The 17,509-nt window shown below is 38.0% G+C and overlaps 1 protein-coding gene across 1 annotated transcript in view; it reads right to left on the bottom strand.

Moving 5' to 3' along the window:
• The window catches only part of LOC110843816 (protein amalgam), a 33,507-nt gene that overhangs the window by 3,841 nt on the left and 12,157 nt on the right, over positions 1–17,509 (bottom strand). Inside the window, exons 3-14 of the mRNA XM_035855910.1 lie at positions 10,246–10,337; positions 9,843–9,860; positions 8,512–8,525; positions 8,286–8,325; positions 8,117–8,214; positions 8,008–8,041; positions 7,853–7,928; positions 7,656–7,778; positions 2,871–3,008; positions 2,773–2,805; positions 2,292–2,357; positions 2,155–2,208 (exon numbers count right to left, since the gene is read on the bottom strand). Of these exons, the coding sequence (XP_035711803.1) occupies positions 2,155–2,208; positions 2,292–2,357; positions 2,773–2,805; positions 2,871–3,008; positions 7,656–7,778; positions 7,853–7,928; positions 8,008–8,041; positions 8,117–8,214; positions 8,286–8,325; positions 8,512–8,525; positions 9,843–9,860; positions 10,246–10,337 (786 nt within the window). The remainder of the gene's footprint in view (positions 1–2,154; positions 2,209–2,291; positions 2,358–2,772; positions 2,806–2,870; positions 3,009–7,655; positions 7,779–7,852; positions 7,929–8,007; positions 8,042–8,116; positions 8,215–8,285; positions 8,326–8,511; positions 8,526–9,842; positions 9,861–10,245; positions 10,338–17,509) is intronic.

The raw sequence follows: 17,509 nt of genomic DNA, 5'->3' as shown, positions 1-17,509 counted from the left end.
CAGTGTTCAAAATATTCTATTTGTAGATATTCACTCTTGTACTGTACGCGCAGTGGATAAACTTTTATTAATATTGAATTAAGGACGTTATGGTATGCACAATATTCGATGGATTGAACCATGTATGCAAATATTCTGTATATCACTAAAAAATCAACGTTCCTTTAATTTGAAATCCTACATTTTGAATAAATGGGAAATAGAACCACTGCTACAAACTACAGAACGATGGAATTCAATGCGTACTTGTCGGGAGAGGTGAAAGCAGAATAAAAATCAATCATCCTGTCGTACTCTGTGTGCATGTATTTTTTGGACTGGAAGACAACGAGACTAGTTAAGTGAGTACATAAACCCATCTTAACTTCTCGTAGTATTTTCAAAACTTCGTAATAAATAAAGGTGACACGAAATATATTTTTTAGTTGGACTTTACATCAACCAAGTTTCAAGATATTTACTGCTAGCATCCATCTCAATCTAGTGCAAAGTTAGCTGTTCGGATGAGCCCATATTTATTAATATAAAGACTGAACATGAATGATGGCAATCCCAGAAAAAAAACTTCACGAAAATGTCTGGATCTTCAAATAATTTTCAAGATTTCCAACACTTTCACTTTCGCTTTGTGCATGCCATGCTTTCACAACGCAGACAAGGCCCTTAGTCTTTCCTGTATCGTTTCAATTTTAGTACATGTCCCGGAAGGGTTCCAAATTGTTGGATAATTTGATTCCGGTTTGGAACTTGGTTTTATAAAAATAATAAGTAGTAAAGCTCAATATGGGTGCATAACAGGTACGATATGTACAGGAGGATATCCCATTTCAACTGTGATGTGTTGACGCCAAATTTACTTTACTTTTCGATTATTGCTGTGACGGATAGTGTGTGAGTGACTAGTTTGTGTCAAGGGTGTAAATAAGCCCAAGGGATTTTCTCCAAAAATGATTTCTCCTCCGTGATGATCAGAATCCAGGAATTCTGAGTGGGAAATGGAGATACCGGGACGAAATTGAAATTGTATACTGTGAATTGTATACTGACACACCAACCTCACCAGCGACTCGTCCTATTCATGGAAGCTATTGGCAATTTGGCTCTCAAGAATTGGATCCAGATTGCTCCCTATAGTTGAACTGAATCGACATGATACTCGTGTCTGTGAACGTAGAAAGGAAATATTATGCCAAACCTTTACTCACAGCAACAATAACAAACAAAAATTTCCCATTTTCCATAACTTATGGGCGCAGAAATCAATTGTTTTCTACACGGTTGAATTTTGTCATAAAAGTATCTCGACATATGTACATACATGCATATCAGAGCAACACTAATTAAAATGTCACAAGTTGCAGGGTGGGTGTAGTAAATAAGTTGCAAGGATTGAAACTAAAGGTTTAGACACCAAATAAGATTCTTGACGCAACTATTTTTTCCGTCCCCCAAAATCAGTGAACTACGTAGTCGTAGCCTTATGTGTGTATGTATGTGCTTAAGTACGTAAAGGGCCACATAGGTCTGAGCAGCAGATGAACTCAGAATCCACTTAAAAATGCATCACCACACCCGACACAGGAAATTCTCATAACATTACATTCCTTACATTAGTAGCCTCATTCAATTTCTCCTCTCTTTATGAATGACTCCATTAGTCTCTCTTTCACGCTTTCTCCTCATCATTCCACTCCCCGAAAAAATCTCATTCTCGAAAACTCGCTGCTACACACCAACTCCCTTGCTTGACATCCACCAGAGACATTTGGCTCGCTATATGTGCAGTCTATTAGACCCACATTCGACGCAGCTCCTCAGTTGAACATTTCAGAGGGGAAAAGCCTTCTTGTATAAAAACAACAACAACGATCATAATAATTGATACTTTGAATTTATATACAGAGACTTGAGACGAAATTGTTTTTTTTGTGTTACTGCAGGCCACTTTGGATTCGTGATTTGAATAAATATTTGAATTTACCATCAAGGCTAAGCATTTTTAAGCTTTGGGACTAAACTAACTGTTATTTGGAGTAAAAAATAAATACATACAAGTTGTATTATACAACACAATTTCAATTTTATCAGTAATAAGTATGTTTTTTTCTATTTGTCAAGCTCATGTGAATATAGGGAGTAAAAGTGAGGACAAACCATCGCGTCGGTACCAACTGCAGACCGGACGAGGCACTGATTCCACATAGCATTCTTTGAAAAAGCAAATAATTATGTTGCTTTTACAGACGTATAAAATCCAGTTTGATTCCAAGAGCAAATAATAAATATCTTACCTAATGTCATATTAACTCCAGCAGGAGCAGCTACAAGTTGGTTCGACACTTTGATTAATGGATGAACTACAAATAGAAAAATCCACTTTTATTCACTCCCCGCATTTAATTGAATCCTGTATTCCCAGCCTGGCCCGAATCTCATGGGGTGGTACACACATATATCAAGTTCTATGGGGTGGGGTGTACACCGAGCGATGCACTGACCCTCCATCGTGTCATGTCATGCCAATCATGTCCAACGGCACAATGGAAAACAGAGCACAAGGTGGGAGGATGTGGAAATGGGAGTTTTTATATGGTCAAGAATCAGAAACACACATTTCACACTAATTCAAAAAATGTTCCTTAATAATTGAAGGCGTATTTAATTGGGAGATATCTCTCAAAATAAGAATCCTATATAAGTATGAATCTTACAAAATCAAATGTACAAATTTAGAGAATAAACATGAAAGATAACAGAATGCCGGTTACTTACAGTGCACTGACAGCGTGATCTTTTTCGAACGAACTGGCACAATCAAATAGATTCCGAGTAAGATAAAAGTTTGTAAATTAAATTAGGAAATGACTCACGAGGTGGGATGCTGTTATTAGCAATGCATAGCACCGCCCCAGTGTCGCTCCTTTGAAGTGGTCGTGTTTGCCAGGTTTCGGTTTCCACGCATAAACCTATATCGATACCGTTGCAGAAGGATGACGATGACGAACCAACTATAAAAAGATTGATAAATTTAGAAAGAAATCAATAATAAGAAATTATGACACCAAAAACTTAAAAACTACAACTTGATGCAAACTCCTTCATTCCGTTCATTGTACATTGCTCTACTCACCATATATTGCTCTACGTAGTGCATATGTATAGAGATTAAGATACAAAGTTGAAAAGCATAAAATATAACGGTTATGACATTATTCATAATTCTGATATGTTTAATTTGCCGCAGAGTATTGATATATTTAGAACACAATAAAATGAAATTGCTAAAATACCATAATTCTACCAGAAATGCATAGTTTCAGTTTAGCTTTCTTTGTCCCAAAATTAATGGACGTCGTTTGGAGGACTATTGGTGTTGTAACTACGCTTGATTCTTTCATTTTTAGGAAATAGACTGCACAAGAAATACCGGAAGGGTAAGAGAAAATGAAAATGGATTTTAGATAGGTCAGGGAAAGCATTGGGCGAAATTTCCATGAAAAACTGAAGGTATCTTTATCAGAAGTTAAGTAAGTAATTAACATTAGCCCATAATATTGAGAAACAAAGTTTCAAGTGTATTTTTGTGACCAAACTTTCTCTTTCCCAGGACCATGGTTGAAAAACAAAGGGATTAAATAGTTTCAGCCCACTTTTGCTTTCACTTTTGGTGTAATTTCCATTAGGTGATTACAATGCCATGTCTACGTAGACACATAGGAGCTACACAGTACAGTAACAAAGTTAAATTATTAGCGGTCTAACTAATTGTCCAAAAATTCCAAGGTTCTCATGTTCGTCAAAATCGTATCACATGTCGGCTCACTAGCAATCTGTGTAGCAAAACTTGCTACCATTAAGACCCGGCCTGCCCTTGAGTTGTTGAGGAATAGGAACAGGTGTGAAGAGGCAGGAAATAAAAGGAAATGTCCCGTACGAAGAAATCTGATCAGATTAGTTATCTCACTCACTCACGACGACTTTCTCCCCTGCGTGACTCCAGCAGTCGTGTCAACTCCACACACCACCGCCGTCCACCACATTCTTGGCCTCAACCAAGGAGTCCCTCGCCAAATATTTATGCTCATATTTTTGTGAATTATACGCTCTTCCTGGTTTACTTTCACATAAATACGCATGCAGTGTGTATGTGTAGTGGTTATGCATGCATGCCCCTCACTCCCCTCTTCAGAGACACCTCGGGGTATGAAGAGCCAGCCATTTAGATCATTTATATCATTGAAGTTAACAGTTCACATTCCGTCACTTTATTCTCTCTTCCTTATCCTGCCTGGTCCACAATGGGCGACGGAGGGAGGACGGGCGACATGCGGGTGGATGACGAGATGAGGTGCTTGTAACAACATTTCTTCCTTTCTCGTCCTTCACCTTCCACCCGGAGAGCAACTCACCCTTCTTCCTCCATAATAGGACGGCTAAGGTGCATTATTATTAGCCAGTTGACCCGGCTATACAACTACAACACTACTTTTCTGCTCCTCCGCTACGCCAACCTGACAAGGATAAATTGAACTTGAGATTAATTTTCTCTGTGCATTTCTCACGAGATTACTCTTCACTTCACCGGAGCCTGCCGATGCTTTCTCCTTGACTCGACCCGTCAGACTTTTACAACCATCAGATTTTCCTGATCCCCATTTCACCGTCTTTAAACCAACTTACTTATTACCACCACGGCTCCCGGAAAACACTCCGATCATCATCAATACTGCATCATCCCAAATAAAATGCTCAGATTTGCCTGTCAAAATCTATTGATGAAATAGTTACTGGAGCATAAAATCCTTTGTGGGCACTTTTGAACGGGTGCATGTTTATGGAATATGTTACTTACATCCCGGAAATAGAGGTTTTGCTAAAATACTAGAGGTTTGAGATATTTTTGTTAGCATGACCATTGCAGTTTTGGACTTTTTTTTCTGCATAGGTGAAAACTACCAATGATCATTACAACTGTGTACATATTACTAGTTGGGCATTTTTGTTGCACATATTGCTGGAAAAGTTTGTCCAACCCAAAAGAAAGTTGAAGCACACGGACGGCCAGTCTGATTCTTGGAGCGTATTGTTACAAAGTCATGATCAAATAAGTTTCGAAGACATCTGGTGGATATGTGGTCAGTAAAATTGATGCAGGATGAGTCGCACAAATAAGTTCGACGCTGACCGAACCAACTGTGTCCATTCTCTTTTTTGGGCATTTCTGGGTGGTAAGTACAGTTCTTGAAATGAAATAAAGTTAGAAACATCACGAGACAAAATGTTCAGTCCTTCTAACAGCTCGACCACCAGAGCAAAGAGGCCTTAATGACCTTGTATGGCAGACGAGGGAGGACAGTATATGCACAGAGGGGTGCACTACATAAATACCTCTACATACGTGGAGATAGTGGAGGCAGCAGGACGCTGCAGTCGTCGTGTCTCATAAAATTAATTTATAAACCCATTAATCCTTTCCCCTTCGATACTTCCTGATCTCAAACTTTGATCTCATCATCTTAAGAATTAGACGACAGAAACCCCAGTGACTGTGTGAAGCTATAAATATCCCCGTATAAATATCCACGAGTGTTATTAATGAAAATGCTCTATTCTGAAAATCATTTCATATGAAATTCTTAAAAATTAAAATTTCGAATCATACTTGTTTGTAAACTGCGAATGCGGATCATGTATCAAATCAAGTGTTGTGGAGTAGTAGGATCTGCGACGGATGGATGAATGAATGGGGCTTGTTAACCTCAATCTCACAAAAAAATGAGAGAAAACCTTCACAGTCCAGCGTTGACTTTGAGTTTCAAATCACGTCACGTCCTCCGTACGGAAATTAAACATAGGACGAGACGTGCAAAAATCTCTTAAACTTTCGCCCCACTACTTTTCTCTCCTCCGTTCTCCCTCGTCCTCCGCTTGGCCATCGCGTAGAGCTCCGCAGGCCGCCTCTTCTCACCCCTCACTCACTTTCTCCTCCACCTCCCTCACCAGCTCCGATTTCTCCACTTTTAATAAAAGTGCTCAACCTCCATCAATTTTCACTGAATTTTATGAAAGGAAAGTGCAATGCCATGCCACACCACCGCCGCTTATGTGCATATTCAACCATGTGCAACAAATACTTTAAAAGCAAAGTAAAATCCGGATTAAAATAAGAGCAGGGAGCATTTATACAACTTTAGTACGTAGTCAGGCTGCCAATGTATTATTAAGTATTATTTTTTTAATCTCAAGGTGTCCGCACATATTCAATATGCTGGTGGTCGCTGCATTGGAGGCCTGTAAAATGGGTTGAACTCATAGTTGATCAGGCCAGTTTTTGGACCATAAATACATACATATCATAAGCATCAACTTCAAACTAGGAAAGTTTAATAGCCAGGCCGCGTGGACCATATTCCGCAGCAAACTTGTAAATTGAATACATGGGAGAGGTTGAAATATAGGGTAAGTTTGGCGTCCCAAGTTGCCAGCGGGTGACAGCGGTGGAGACTTTGATGTAAAAGAAAGTAAGCAAAGCAAAGACGAAACGTCAAATGGTGATGAATGGATTCTATTTGAAAAATCCATCTGAATGGAAACCAGACGACTTGTACATACTCACTCAGCGCGTATACGTAGCCTTTGCAGAATACGGTGGAGTTACGATGCACTACGTACACACACAACAGGCCAAGCTATGAGGGGTTGGTGAAGGACATTTTGTAAAGACTGGACTTTAAAGGGACATTTAAGTGCAATGCCTTATTCTTGCGTAGTTTGTGGTTATTTGGAATGTTGGATTTTTAAGGAATACATGTAATACTGCTTATACGAGCATAATTACTATAAAGAGAAAGTTCTCGTGAATGTTTTCTCGTATGAACGTCATTATTCGGATATTTTTAACCTGACATTTGCACGCTCCATCGGTTTTCCTTAAGCATCTCGTGATGACAGTGAGCATTCAATAGTCAACACCTTCTTGAACAGTCAACAACAGCCATTTCACAGTTTAACAAAAGCCGCAGAGAGCAATTTAAGGGTAACTTTCTCCCATTTGACATGCACTTTTCTCTAAAGGCGTTCTTCTTTAGCCGGAGAGTTGGAGTCGACCAAAAAGTCTTTCTCCGACGGGAGGAGAAAGAGCACCTCGTCCCTTTTTACTAACGTCGTTCGTTCGTGACCTGCTTCCCCCTCTATTCATTACCTTCTCCTCTTTGGAAGCCAGCAAGGGAAAGTTCCCAGAAATCCAAAATCTTGAATGAGAATGGATGGATAGATTCTAAATTTTGTTTGGTGTCGGTGGATGATTTTGAATTTATTTGTGGTTTGGAAAGTTTACTTTCTCTCCTCTGATTTACATTATATCGCACCAACTTTCACCATCGCACCCGAAGTAAAGAACGAGTTTCATGTGTAAGTGAAACTTTTTAGGTTTAGGGAAAGGGATACCATGTATTTCCACAATTTTGAATGGATTAGTGGAGCCAACGAGAGTCTTAAGTGAACTGCCATTGAACAAGTTAATCCACAAGGAAGCGTAAGAGGGGATGGTTCGTTAATCGTCGTGTGGCGACAGTGATATAACGGCGAATAATTGCTAATGGGTTTCCTAATTTCATGATATGATTGTCAAAATTTTTATTTAAAGAAGACGTTACCTTTCTCTGTGGGATTGGCCAAAAGATCTTTGCTCAGCGGAAGAGGTCTTCTGTCCTGCCGAATCCACCGCACTTTGGGAACTGGAATGCCTCGTGCTTTACACTTCAGAATTGCAGATTGTCCTTAATTAGATAATTTGCAACTGTATAAGAATGAGTAGCATTCAATATGACCTGAATTTGAACCCTTCAAATACCTTCCAATACAACGACGTCATTTGATGTTTCTTCGTCAATGATGTCTGCGGGCACGACGACTTCCAGGGTCCCAGACTAAATAGAGATAGTTGTTATGTAATGGGTGGAACACTTTATTTGGGGGGGTGGAACACTTTATTTCTCAAAAACCCACCTGACTACGTTGCGGGTCGGTATTTATCTGACACCTAGATAGAAGAGTAACATGTTACATTTATTGATTGGAGAAACTAACAGAATTGCCAAAAATGACGAATGCCTACAAGTATTCCCCAGTGTCATTGGTCTGAACATGCCGGATGTTTAGGGTGAAAGAGCTATGCCCGTTGTGAGTGACGCTAAAGCGATGGTTGTTTGTTACCTGGAATATATGCTTATACTTACGCATTGGTTATATTAGTTATAATATGAGAGACCAGTGGATAGGCTCACCATGTGATTGTGCAAAGCTATTATTGCCTTGTCCTCCGCTCTTGAATATTAAAATAATTGTCATTTGAAACAAGGATAATTTTAATCATAAATGGAATGCAACAAAATATAACTACATTTAAAAGTTAGGAATCGTAGTTCACGTTAAATTCAGACCAACGATCAAATATTGCTGGACCAAATCCTCATTTCTCAAATGAAAGGTCCAATATTTATCTCTGCGTACCTTATCCAGGCCACCTGAAAAAAATCCATGAAAATATTAAGATTCATTCAAATAAGTCGACTGGCATTGAGACGGTCTGTAGACGCAGCATTACTATAAATTTCCGACATAAAGGACAAAGCTGCGTAGGTGGGTATCTGTCATAATTATTCACAATAACAAACATTCAGACATTTAAATTACATTTTGGACTGTCGTTGCAAGAGGCAGGAGGACGGGGAAGAAGGAGCAGAGAGAGATTATGAAGTCTCCATTGTAAAATCAAATGGTTTGAAGGATTATGGTGAAATGAAAAGGGATTTTAATGTAGCAAGACAGAAAGCCACTTCAACTTAAATGGTTCAGAAAATTCACAAAGTTCCTGGGAATAAATGCCACCACCCCCAGCAAAGCAACCACTGGGCTTTCCCACACCAGATATTTCTTCTAACCACACCATAATATACGAATCCCCCAGAGACAGAGAGAACAAAATGCCCATTACGAACGTACATACATATACGAATGCCTCGTCTTTTGGCATTTACAATAAGCAGAGAAAACCAGTGAGGAGTGAGGAAGTGAATCAGATCAAAAAGAAATCTCTAAAACTCGTGGAAAAAAGGAAAAATCTTTTTGTAACAAGAAAGAATGACCAAATTCAAGATAAACACATAAATATTTGAAAATTTAAAGAAAAAAATGCTTCTCCATGTTCACAGTTCTCTTAAATAGATGCTTGTCTTCATCATGGAATTTTATTTATTATTTTATTTAAAAATGTGCTTCACCGTCTTTGAATGTGCACATTTTAGTATTTTTTAGTTTCTGTGAAGCATTTTGTAAAAATTCCTCTATAAATAATTGGTTAAAACTTTTAATTAAATTAAATGATCCTTCAGAGAGATTCTTTTTGGAGGACAGGAAAACTATGGGATTGAACAAATTCTTAAAATTCCTTGCAATTCTCAAAACATTTAAAAGTAAATTGAAACACAAACCAGGCCACATTTCTTGCGAGATGAAATACATAGGTATGCACTTCTATACGTACACACTACATCACTGGGTGTGCATAAAAACATTAGCGTATAACTACACACTAACAAAGCACAGATTCTTGGGGAAATTTACTGCTTTGATCTTTATCATTTGTAATTTAGTATTGGCACGGACAATAATAATAATTCTACAGGGCTCTCATCTACGACATTACATGTCTCGTATCCTCGTTTCTGAACGTATCGTGTCTACAAAGTTTCAATCCCAGTCAACAGATGCATTTGCCATTCCTCAGATTAGCACTCTGATTGCATTAATCAGCATGTGCAATATTTAGAAGACAGACATACCTTGTACCCTCCAAGATGCTGCAGAATCGAAATGGATTAGTCAGATTAGAAATCAGAGTTGGCGATTTTCCGACAAAACAAATTCTCTATTACATCATCTCCTAACTAGCACGTTTTTGCGACGCAAAAAGTTACAGAACTATTTTGAATTGTGATAAAAACTGCAAATAGCTCTTTTTTGTTTGTGTAAATTCGTAGATTGTTATAACAAATGCCTTGAGTTTATTAGTAAGATATATATGTATGTCGACTATGTGTTCACTATGCTCATGCAAGAAGCTTAACAAACCAAACCTCCAACGTATGTAACAAAACGATAATCATGTAAGTGAGGAGACGATGAAAGAGAAATTTTAGGTGTCGTTAAATATCCAATTCTGATTTCTTTCTGGTAAATTTTGACCTTGACAATGCAAGTAAAGCTGGCATCGGATCCTAATTTTACTGTGAGCTTTGGTAATTCCACATCAAACTCGGGTTCACTGTGGGTTGATCCTGCAAATAATAGAGAAAAGGTATGTATAAGCCACATTAAAATGTAAATTTTAAAATGCATTTTATTTGATTCATCTCAAGACAGGTAAGTGGATCATGCATCTTGAAAAGTGCAGATTAATTTTTGCAACATAAAAAATGCTCACGCCGTTGTTGCATCTGAAAGTGCATAGTTTTATGAAGGTACGCATAAGCATAAAATATGAATTCACACGCTTGTCCCATTGTTCACCAGTTGATTTACTCTGTCTGGTGGCCGTGTTCACATCATGTGCTAAACTACTCGAGTGGTTTTTGTTGCAACCTATGCAGGAAGAGTCGGTTGGGTAATCTGATTTCCGGATCGGATCAGATTGCTCTCACTTTTGTTCCAGCCAGCAGCCAGGCTTGTTTGCCTTGTGGTATGTGCATTATGGTTTGCTTTCACTCTGCTGGTAAACCATTGTTTTGTTTTGTGGTTGCAGCCATGTGAATGGAGGAAGGAAGACGCTGCTTAGGCGCTTATCTGGTTTCTACTCCGCTCCCACTCTGACTTTATGAGACAAGGAGGAGCGATATTTATTTGGAAGTGAGACAAGGCTAAATACCACTGTATACCACTGTGGGGACTGAACACTTACTCATTGTCCCTGAAGGGCTATCCACCAACCGCAATCACGACACCAAATAAGAACCAAGGCCACACTACGTGCATTTACATACGTAAGGATCTCATGTGCAATACATAATTTGTACGAGATCACAAAAAACCAATGTCACGCAAGGTGAATATAAAGCATGGAAAATATGTAGTTTTCTAAATCAAGGTTGATGTCATCGGAAAAATTGCTCACATTTCACTGAGAGCAGACTTATTTTCTGAGTATTTGTCACCTCCACCAAATGGTAAGCAAAGAAAGGATGCCAATTTAGAGGAACGGGATGGGAGAAGACGCACACGTTCCACGCACCAACATAATGGGAAGGGGTGAAAGTGGTGCAGCCATTTCTTGGCCCGATGCAGAGAATGGATTGCATTCTACTTGTATCTAAATGGCAATTGAGCTAAATTGAGATTTGAGTCGATTGCGATCATGTGAGTGAAATCAGTTGGTTGGGGTTGTCCCATTCGGAGAGTGTGGGAATCTGCCTGCCTGCAACTCAATCCCATCGCCGGCGCTGAGGACACGGGAGCAGAGACGGGGACAACTGCAATTTATGACTTTGTGACTTTCTCCACCACTCCAGCAGCAGCCTCTACCAATGCTTCTGCTACAAATACCCTCGGCCTTCAGTGGCACACACAGTCCTGCCGAATACTTACTTCTCCTCTCTCAGGCTAAATAAAACTGTGGCAAAATTCCCCACTTCCGCAACTGAAGTGAAACAGGCTCTTGTGCTTACTGCAGCTTCAAATCGGATTAATGCTGAAAATTCACTACAAGTCAATGACTGCTGATGCCTTCTTCTGCGTCTGAAACGCTATTTGGTGGCAGATATTCACACGTCGGAGCAAAAAGTATTTAAAGTCAGAAATTTGTAGGAAATGCAACTCTAAAATTTGGTGAATTTGGGGAACGTTGAGACTTATGCTTTCACTTTTAAATAATATCCTAATTATTGAATAAACAAGTAAAATATCTACGCACTTTTACATGGCAAACAAATATACAATTTAAGAAAGAAGCATTTATTAACTTTTCCAGCTCAAGTTCTCTTTTGTCATTCTTCCCTTTTGTTTTACATTTGAGATGTTTTCTTCGGGCTTCGACAAATTCTGTTTGTTATTTTACTCACATTCACAACTTTGGAAGAATAGTTTCCGGTAGCCATTTCACTTCAAATTTTCATAAAGAAGTGCCATATTGTGGCTGAAGCAGGGACCTAATAAAAAATGAATGAATTTTTATGGGAAGAGTTCAACCTTGGGAGGAATGTGTGTGGAGTGAATTGTGGTTTTATTTTTGTCACTCCCGACTTTTACGAGCTTCATCCGAGATTTTTGATTTACGAGGCCTCTTGCCCCCTTTCACAGTGATTTAAACGTTTTTGTCTCATGTTATGCACGGAACCAATACTTTTGCGAGGTGAAGAATTTTTCAGAATACAACAAACACCACTTTACGCGAAACCGTGGATTTAATTTTGTCAGATTATGGGAAAAACAAAATGGGGAAATGATTTTAAATAAGATGTTGTGGGGAAAATGATTTCATGGTGAAATTAGATTTAAATAAGTTTATGCAGCCCAATTCCTTGGAGAGAGTCGGCATAAGGATTAATTCTCGTGCCAAGGACAAACAATTCCACCCCTAACAAATTTATGTTTCTTTTAAGAAAAGGATTAGGACAAGAAAGAACTCTGATGAAAACTAACAAATGAACGTAAATAGCGGAACAAACGAGATTTTTGTTTAAAATTTTAGTGGAATTATATTCCATGCGAGGATTTGTGGTTAAATAAACGTTTCATTTAGCAATATGGAAGAACTGCACGGCATTTTTCACGATGAACATATTCTTCAATAATTTTAAGATTTCTGTGGTTGATCAATATTTTGGCCAATTAGGGAGAAGTGGGATTATTACCTGAATGAGGGATTTGAGGTTTTATTATGTAAAATCGTGGGAGTAACTAGTTCTCTTTTGCCGGCTTAGTAAATAAAAGAGAAAGTCGCATTTTAGTTTCCATTCCTTAATTTGAAATTCTATACCTATATTCTATTCTATTCTATACCTATATTCATTCTATATTAAACCCATTCTATATTCAACCCTTTTTACACAATGCACATTTTATGGTCTGTCTGCACATTACCATCGCTTCTCCTGACACGCACTTCGCTATATGAAGGGCAACAAATCAAAGCAGAGTTCTGAAGGAGATGAGTGAATTCGATGCACTTAATTTAAATCACGACCATATACTTGCATACTTTAAATAGCAATACGCATTTCTTGCATTGTTGCTTTTTATAACACGCACGCACCAGTCGGTGGTATGCACATATCTCGGGATCGGTTTAGTCGGAGGTATAGTAATAGTTACTACATAAATTAGTAATAAATAAATTGATACCTCTGCATGTTAAATATTTAGTCGCAACTTATTATTTTGTAAAGTAAGCATTTTCTAAACTTACAGTAAATAGAGACGTGAAAATCAATATAATTATTTGTAGGCTTCAAAAACTTTTGTCAACGCATATCTTTTGATGCACTCTAGCCCCATTTTCCCCAGACCACCAAAGAAAGTACACTTTGGTTGAGATACGAGTGCATCATTTCGACCGTGGAGACGGGAGAACGTCATAATAATTGAAATCTCTAAAGGAAATTAGATTTTGATTTGTCCAAGATAGTAAATGCAGACCTTTATTTGATTGTTCTTTACATTCATTTCATACGAATTTCTTGTATATTTTTAACATATTTAGTATCGTGCCGAAAACTGTGGTTCAGTTTTTCTCATTTAAATCTTAAATTAAATAAAATGTAGATTGTAAGTATTTTTAATACCTTGTTTGATAAGGTTCTGTTCTGATGGGGTTGTTGTTCGTTTCTCTGTGCACAGCGGGAGCGGGGAGCGGAAATCCGACCGAAAGGGGTGAGAAAATGTGTAAATGTTTACACATTGTGGATGACATGACACAACCAAATTCCAAATATTTGCATTTAACCTATTCTTCCCTATTCACGTCATTTTCAGCAGACCATTTCTCCTCAAGTGTCTCAAAATCCCACAAGCAAGCAAGTCTCAACAACTCGTCTCCAGCACAAAAAGGACAAAACTGAAGACCACTCCACATCATTTATTTACGCATTTAGATCCCAACGCATTCAAATTTACATTTGACACCTCCACATCGCCTCCAGTGAGCCAGCACTCAGAGTTGAAATGCTCCCTGTTTATTATTATTTCAAGATCTAACACACGATTAGGTAATTCTTACAAGACTCTGTGACTTCTCTCGTGCAGCAGACAAATTTTAAGCTTTTTATTACTCCAAACAAAGTATTGGACTAAATATTATTAGCTGTGTTAAATAAACTACATATGTACTCATACATAGATATATTTATATGAATACGAGAAAATTCCCTTGTCTGTAAGTTAAGATCATCAAGTTAATCATGTTGATTCAGTTTCGCAAAATTCTTTGAAGATAATATTTTGGAAGTATGTTTGTACAAATATATTGAGTTTTCTCGGTCACACGTTCCTTGTGGATTTGATATTGTACGTAGGGTTTTGTAATGAATAGTTTGAGCTTTTTATAAGTAAATTCTTTATTTCTGCCGTTGTGTGGGAGAAACATTGCGAAAACCGGACAGATCTTTATTTCTTTGTAAATGTGGAGTGAAAAAGACATTTAATCTTAATTAATCTTTCAAAGCTTGTGTCTCACCACTCTCACATTCTTGTTTCCGCAACCAAACTCGCAAGCATGTTTTGTACTTGAAAGAGGAGACGGAGGAGGCAGCGGAGAGGAGAGCGTGTGGAGGACTGACTGTAATGAAACTAAATTGACCAACTCCATTCCAGACTTCTTCACATGACAAAGACACAATTCTTTTAAAAGGGGAATGATATCTCAAAGTTTTTATATAAACATTTCTACGCAAGTGAGAAACGGAAACAGAGGAAAATACATAAGTCGAGATTGAAGGAATGGCAAACACAGATAGAGAACAGCTGCGGATTTTCTTGGGAGAGACAATGACAAATTCATTCCTCTCGGAGGGAAAGATTACTCGCAGATTTACCCCTTTTCAAGTTTATATAAAGCCCTTTTGTAATTTTTTTATGAAATTGAAAGAAACCGAAAAGCATTATTACGGATTACGGTTTTATAGAATTTTAGTGCTCATTTTATGATAAAGTTGGTTAAAAAATTGCTAATACTTGTGTTTAATTAGCTTCCTTAATAATAAAACCGAGTCACATGGAATTATGTGTCCATGAAGGCACTCGGGTTGCGTACACATTACCGAGATACGTAAGTCACTAACGCTGTTTTCTTTGTCACAAATGGAACTTTCACGTGGGTACATTATAACTTTTATAAGAATTGAGATGTTTACGTCAAATGGAGGCAATGTGAACAAGAGAGGAAATTCCAATATCTAACCAAGCTAAAAAACGAGTCGGCATTTGCAGCCGTTCCTACGCATATAACTTTGCGTAATAAATTGACAGCACGATTCAACCTAGATTTAATTTTCTTCCCCTCCATCCACCCATCGCTCCTTTAATACACATGCTCAACCTGCATATTCTCCACTTTCACTTTTGCCATTTCCCCCCTATGCACATACGTAGGTAGGCATAAAAATTATAAAATTACAGATAAAACTCCATGCACACTGTTTTTGCCTCAACGCCCATTTTTTCAAAGCTGTTGAGCATCAAAGATGAAGCGATTGTGATACAATTATTATTTATTTTCTTCTCGAATAATAATCATTTTTCCACTCCAAGTTTCCCAACACAATTTTCCACTCGGTTGTGGTTGGTTTGGTTTGATGAATAAGGAAAAAGTGGAGGATGAGGTGGAGGAAGCCGGGACGAAGAGATATGATTTTGTGAGTGAATGAGTGACTTTGTTAAAAGAAGAAAGTTTTGGGTGCGAAGCTGAGTATTGAAAATTGAGGTTGCATAGCTCTGTTACCCGTTTGCCCAAGTTTCCATTTCCTCAGCAGCCGCAGCCTATTTATTACCCACCCAAGGAAAGGAACCGCATCAAGTAAGACGCTTGAACACTCGAATAAACTTTTGAAGATTTCAATTCACTTTATTTTCATTCAGGAAAGTGAAATCCTGAAATAAATTTATTTAGCTTTTCACCACTTGCAGAATATATGTGTGTGTGTGACATCCATGTGTGTGTGTCTATGTGCATTATACGCTGGGGATGTGCATACATAGTTTTACTTGTGTGTACATGTGCATATATGTATTATGCACTGTCTCTACTTAATATGGCAACTTGCTGCCATGATGAGAATTTCATTTAATTTTGAGGATTTTGAAAATCGGCAAGTCGAACTGCATATGGCACGTTTTTAACTTTGTATTCATTCCGTGTCACTTTATGTATGATGCTACCATCAATTTGTATCAGAGCAATTTTAGTTTATTGGTCTCAATATACGTAGATAGTTTAGTAGATTCCAAAAATTCTACAAAAGTCGGTGATTCTGGCAAATTCATGTAAACTTTAGTGAATCACAACACAGTTCAGCAAATGCCTGTTTAATTATGTGGATACTTGTATGTAGACCGCATAATTGCTTCCCGTGAAATAATTATAGTGTTTCTAAATAAGAACAGGGAAATCTGAGATGCTCAATTTGCTTGAAATTCCATTGTAGTTTATCGCAATTTTGAAATTTGCTTCACATTGAGACTTGTACATACATGTGTGTATATGGAATCAAACTGCACGTAGACAACTCAAACTATCTACATTCATCTATAAAAATGAGAGGAGAGTGGAGCTATATGAGGCCATTAATATTGCATCCCATTACACCTCACTTTCCGAAAAGGAGGCAAAATGTGTGTCAGAGTTTATCCCGAGCCATCGTTAAGGGAGGTGTTGGGCATTCCCAAATTCCCAGATTGACCCTAACCTCACATTTATAAACTCTTCTGCAGCCAAAGTGGAGGACACCATGAAGCAGGAGCCAACAAAGGTCAACATGCGTGTTGTTATCTCCGTCTATAATTGCAATCTAATTTTGGTGTAGTAAAAGTAATGGCATAAACAGGGGTATAAAATTCGTACTTGTGTAATTTGATATTTCTGCTGCTCTTCTAGGTTAAGTCATGCCGCAGCACACGTTACCCACGAAAATATCGGTATGGTTAACAGTACTTTCACTTCTGAGTCATATCATAAGTATGCATCGGACGATAAACTTTAGTCTTGCATTTCAGCAGGAACACAGATCAAAATCTATTGTATGGACATATATTTCAGTGCATATCTTCTGCACTTTGCTCACCCTCCTCCAACTTGTTATACAAAACAAAGTAGAAGTCGTGAAAACAATACCTTCCGTCCGTCAATATGTTCTTTTTTCGCTTAACCACAGGAACACTTGAACCACTTACTCTCGCTTATAAACTCTCTTTCTCATCCACCCAGAAATCCAAACCTTAATTCCGCAGATTTGGTTTCTTTCTG

The sequence above is a fragment of the Folsomia candida genome, unplaced genomic scaffold, assembly GCF_002217175.1.
Source record: "Folsomia candida strain VU population unplaced genomic scaffold, ASM221717v1 Fcan01_Sc001, whole genome shotgun sequence".
NCBI lineage: Eukaryota > Metazoa > Arthropoda > Collembola > Entomobryomorpha > Isotomidae > Folsomia > Folsomia candida.
This window is presented reverse-complemented; position numbering and strand designations above follow the sequence as displayed.